The 6,000-nt window shown below is 41.1% G+C and overlaps 1 protein-coding gene across 1 annotated transcript in view; it reads left to right on the top strand.

Moving 5' to 3' along the window:
• The window catches only part of LOC102838046 (inhibitor of carbonic anhydrase-like), a 51,258-nt gene that overhangs the window by 25,939 nt on the left and 19,319 nt on the right, over positions 1-6,000 (top strand). Inside the window, exon 11 of the mRNA XM_006846641.1 lies at positions 1,374-1,529. Within this exon, the coding sequence (XP_006846704.1) occupies positions 1,374-1,529 (156 nt within the window). The remainder of the gene's footprint in view (positions 1-1,373; positions 1,530-6,000) is intronic.

Genomic DNA, 6,000 nt, shown 5'->3' on the forward strand with positions numbered 1-6,000 from the left:
GCAAAGACAAATTGAGTAGGGGTGGGAAGTGACCACAGTATCTTCTTACTCTAAAGGTTTATGATTCTAATTTTATCATAAATTCAGCTTTGAAGTCCAGGCCTTACTTAACAAGCACATTTCAGGTACATACTACACAGAAATAAATATGAACACATGAAATGCTAACAGTATTGCCATTAGAATCAGAAATGGGACAAGAATGCTCACTTCACCAAAGATAGTCGGCATTATTGCAGATAGGAATGCAGTAAGATGAGTTATGGAGTAGTGAGTCTGTTTTTTTTTTTTTTTTTAAGTTTTAAAATTTGGGGTAGAAAAGAGATATAAAATTGTTATTATTGGCAAAGATATTATAAATCTAGAAAGAGAATTAATTTAGAAAAAGATGTAATTAAAGTTCTTTCTTCTGGAGTTCTATTCAACAAAAATATTTAAATGCATAGGATAAGCACTGGACTGAGAACCACAAGGTTGGTGGTTTGAGCCCACCAGCTGCTCTATGGGGGTAAGTTGAGATTTTCTGCTCCAGAAAAAGTTTTAAAGCCTCAGAAACCCTATACAGGGTCGCTGAGTTGAAATCGACTGCATGACACTTAACAACAACAACATTTATATAAACAAAGGTTTATACAGATTAATGGTTTGTAATTAGACCCATATAAATGCCCACCAGTAGGAGGATTCTACAATATGGCCCATCCATATAGCAGATCATAACCGATTTAACCAATAAACAGGAACACAGCTCTATGGTTTGCACAGTATATAATGAGGAGGAATGAAGCCACTTGCAGAAAAGAATCTATAGCAAGATTCCATTGAGAAAGTGTGAAATGTGTTGTTGTTGTTAAGTGATGTCGAGTTGGTTCCGAATCATAGTGACCCTGTATTGGGTTTCCAAGGACTGACTGGTGAGTTTGAACCACAGACCTTGTAGTTCAAACTGACCTTGTGGTCCAGTGTTTTATCCCACAGCACCATATCAGGACTCTGTGTGTATAAATACATACGTGTATATATTTAAACATATATGAAGAGTTGTTCAGTGCCATGAGTCAATTCTGACTCACAGTGACCCTGTATAGGATTTCCGAGGCTTGGAGCAGAAAGCCCCATCCACAGAGCAGCTGGCAGGCTTGAACTATGAAACTTGTGGTTTGCAGTCCAGTACTTATCAGATAACAAACATATGTTTGGTTCAGTACCTAATAACAATAACTGGTGGGAGGATCCTCTGGTGAGATGAGGGATTCCAGATACTCCCCCTCCACAGGGAAATGGTGTGCACAGTTAGGTGCAGCAGCGCTAGAGCACGTTTTCTGAGGAACCCCAGCGTTCTGAAAATTGCATCTTGGTATCTCTGTTGCAAGGTTATTACGCTGTAGCAGTGGTTAAGAAATCAGATGCTGACCTCACCTGGACCACTCTGAGAGGCAAGAAGTCTTGCCACCCCGCAGTTGGCACGTCTGCAGGCTGGCACATCCCCATGGGTTTAATATACAACCAAACCAGGTCCTGTAAATTTGGTAAGTACTTTCTAAGAAGGATTTTGACAGCCCTTCCTTAGGCCTGCCTATGTAGGGCAGAAATTCAGTTCATGAATATTAAGGAATACCATAAATAACTGGTGGGGATTGGGTGGCTGTCAGGACTTGACAGACATTATGGCAGGTTTGACAAACATCTTGAGCTTCAACAAGTTTACTCCTCTCTCCTCACACCCTTGTTTCTGAAAGGAGTGGTAATGGCCTAAAGGGCAGCACTCAAGAAATTCACTTGGCTCTTCAGCTCTTACCAGTGACTCAGGGAACAAGTCTGAAGTTGCAAAGTATGTGCGTGTGTGTGTTGTTTTCTCATAAAAACATAATTGGTTTCTTTCTTAAGAGAAAACCTTATACTAGGTAGTCCTTGAGTGCCTTCACGTTTACTTTCATCCTCATCTTTCTTAGTTTTCAACACTCTCTGTCAGTACCGAAACCACCCCTGCTTCTCTGCTTTTCTCACACATCTCACAAACCCAGAACTACATAATCCCGTTTCCCCTGGTTCTTCTCCCTCTGCAGCTGAGAGGCTGAGCCAGGCTGGGGAACTTCTCTGGGGGGAACAATTCATTTTGCAGGAAATGCTCCAGACACTGGCCTGATGGGCCTCCTACACTTGTGAGCACAGCCACTGTTTCTCTGCTCTACCCTTCCTGCTCTTCCCAGTAGTAATTCCACTACTGTAAATCCATAACTAACTTCCACTCATTCTCTGCAGATGATCTATAAGAGACAATTGAAATCCCCTTTACTATCCCAATGCCTAAGCTGTGGGACTCCCTTCCCTACCAATCGGAATCCTCTATCTGGTCCTTCCTTCCTTTTCTCTCTAGAGCCTCAATTACTGCTTCTTCTGGTATAGCCAACAATATCTTTCAACATGTAAACATATCCTATGTCTTCTATTTTTAAACTTCCCTCCAACATTCTCCACCCCTTTACTACCAGCTTTCTTAAAAGACCTGTCTGAACCACTCGCCCCATTTACTCCCCAATTCCCTGCCATATCTGGTTTCTCTGCATTCTCCATAGGAAGAACTCTGGCCTAGGCCACCAGTGGTCCCATGTAGCTCAATTGGAAGGATGTGCTCAGTTCCATTCCTCTATGACCCCCCAACAGCATTTCTTTGAAGTGCCTTAAAACACATGATTCCCTTATACCCTTGGCTTTTTTCCCCACCCTTGGGTATTTTCCAACCTGGCAAATAAATGTTTGAATTTCACAATCCTACTCTTGTCCCACTGTGAACTTGATCTCCAAGCGCTTTGACCTATACCAACATCAGAACTTAAATATAAAGTTAAGCATATAGTCTGTTGTTGTCAGTTACTATTGAGTCTGTTCCAATGCATAGCAGCCCTATGCACAACAGAACGAAACACTTCCTGGTCCTGTGCCATGCTCACAATTGTTATGTTTGAGCTCAATTGTTGTTGGCACTCTATCAGTCCATCTTGTTGGGAGTCTCTCTTTTTTCATTGACTCTTCACTTTACCAAGCATGATGTTCTTTTATAGGGACTGGCCTGGCTAGATAAATGTTGAATTATGCGCTAGATAACTAGACAAAATGAGTTTACTGCTCTCATTATTATATTTGTATGTTGATAACCATCAAGTATTTATACCTAGTGCAAATCTCTCTTTGGCCTCCAGACATAAATATACATATTGAACTGCTGATTTGGCTTGCTGATTGCTAACCAAAAGGTTGGAGGTTTGAGGCCACCAGAAGCTTCATGAGAGAAAGATGTGTCAGTCTGTTTTCACAAAGATAACAAGCTTGGAACACTCTATGGAGTTCTACTCTGATGCTAGGGGACATACTTGAATCGATGACAATGCGTTGAGTCAGGTATCCCAAAAACACATTAAGCTCAACCTTTCTAAGACTGAATGCATTATTTCCCCTGCCAAGCCTGGTCCTGTTCCAGAACTGCCTAGTTTAGCAGAGGATGTCAAAGCCCATCCAATAGCTGCTAGGAAGACTGATACACTCAGTCATTACAAGTTATGTCAATTGTACCTCCTTCCCTCTGTCTCCATTCCCTTTACATTACTCCAGGCCAATCTACCCTCATCTCCCTGGACTGCTGCAACATCTGCTCCCTGGGCCCCAGATCCACTTTGGATTCTATCCACCTCACTCCAGACCTGGTTTGGTAAAGTGCAGATCTGGTTACATCCTGCCCACTACGCTCTCTCTGGCCCAGCATTGTCTAATGGCCTTAAAAAGCTCCATATATCTCTAAGGATAAAGAATAAAATCAATATCCTGGTTTAAAAGATCTCATGTGGTTTTTTTCACATGAGGGAAAAGGCCAGAACAAGGGGTGTGGAGAGGGAAAGAGAGTTTAAAAACAAAACAGGCCAAATATTAAATTAAATCCTGAAGTATAGCATAACAACCAACAGTGGCATCTTGAAATCTATCAGACAGCCTTGAAGGCAAGAAGCTGAAAGAGGACACTAAAGTCATACTCATATTAGGCTACAGATTTTTTTTTTTTTCTTCTCTCCCTCCTTTACCCTTTCTGTGATTATAGACTATAGTATCCAGTCTAGTTCTTTTGTTGTTGTTGTTTTGGTGGTTTTTTTGTTTTGTTTTGTTTTGTTTTTGCTGGTGCTGTTTTATGCTCCCCCTTTTACCTTTGGGGGACTCTTTCTCTCCCTATGTTACCCAATATTACCCAAGAAGAGACAACAACTGCTGCCATATAGTCAAGTTACAATCACACTGTATAAAACACGAAAATCCAGGTAAGAACCAATACCAACTGCCATATACCAGGGAGGCAGACAACACCTGTGAAAGTTCTCTGAGTTAAGCAATAAGAAGAGTGAAAAGGGAAGCCCACATCCTGATCACATCTACCTGGAGGCAATCAGCATGAAAAGTACCAAAACACACTCAATTAAGTATTAAGGCCACAGATAAACATTAAACATGTCCAAGAAGCAAAAGCAGATGACCATATCAGCACATGTCCAGAAACAAGAGAAATATCTGAGACAAATGACCTAGAGGTAGACCTGGACTCCATTCTGGAAGGAGGGCAGGCTTTGGAAATGCCTAAGAAGGAATTCAGAAGAATAATTATAAAATGTTTCAAAACACTTTATAAAGGAGTTGAGAAAAATAAGGAAGAAGTCAGGAAAGCACTACAGGAACAATTAAATAAGATAGATACAGCATTGGAAACAATTCAAAACCTACATAAAGAGGTCCAAAGGATCAATAATAGAATATCAAAAATAGACAATACACTGAAAGGGCAAAGGAGTAGAGTATAAGAGATGGAAAGCAGAACTAGTGAGCTGGAAAACAAATCTCTCAATACCACTAAGATAGAAGAACAAACAGAAAAAAGATAAATCTGAAGAAGGTCTGAGATTCATGATGGACAACATGAAGAGGAATAACTTAAGAATTATCAGCATTCCGGAACAAGAAGAATCACACAAGTCCACAAAGGAAATAGTTGAAGAACTGCTGGAAGAAAATTTCTCTAACATCCTGAAAAGTGAAAAGATAAACATTTAGGAAGCTCAATGAACCCCAGGAAGGATAGACCCCAAAAGTAAATCACCAAGATATATCATAATCAAGCTCTCCAAAATCAAAGATAAGGAGATACTCCTGAAAGCAGCTACAGAAAACAGATGTGTTACATGCAAAGGCAAGCAAGTCAGATTAAGCTCGGATCTCTCAGCAGAAACCATGCAAGCAAGAAGGCAATGGGGAGACATATATAAAACCGTGAAAGAAAAAAACTCTCAACCAAGAATCCTTTATCCAGCAAAGCTATCAATCAAATACGATGGTGTAATCAAAACATTCCAGGATAAACAGAAGCTAAGGGATTTTTCCAAAGCCAACCCTGCGCTACAAAACATCCTAAAGGGAGTTCTGTGGACTGAGAACCAACAAGAACAGACAGCACAACCAGAGATTGACATCTGTGGTAGCACCTCCCAGAACTAAATCAACAAAAGGAAGAGTTGAAAAAAAGATCTCATGTGATCTGGACCCTATTCCTCCCCACTCACTACCTTACTGTAGGTCGTCCAGCCCCAGTGATCTCTGTTAAGCTCTGTGTTAGTCCACCTATCCCCAGGACTTTGCAGGTGCTCCTTCTCTCTGGAAAGCACTTCCCCTTCTGCCCTTTGCTTAGGTATTTCCTATTTATTCTTTACCTCTCAGTTTGAGAATCCCAACTCACTCCCAGGCTTATACCAGGTTCCTTTATCTGCAGGCTCATGGAACCAAATTATTTTCCCCTAGAGTAAGGAAAGAAGCTTGAACTCACTGATGTGGTTGCTGCGTTATGGCTGCTTCACTGGAAGCAGGCTTCAAGGGAGTGGAGCCTGAGCCTGGTTTCTTCATCGTACTGCCCTGGAGTCCAACATAGGGCTTGGTAGTCATGCATTTCTAGGCTCTTTTTTTTTTTTTTTT

Source organism: Chrysochloris asiatica, unplaced genomic scaffold, assembly GCF_000296735.1.
Source record: "Chrysochloris asiatica unplaced genomic scaffold, ChrAsi1.0 scaffold00028, whole genome shotgun sequence".
NCBI lineage: Eukaryota > Metazoa > Chordata > Mammalia > Afrosoricida > Chrysochloridae > Chrysochloris > Chrysochloris asiatica.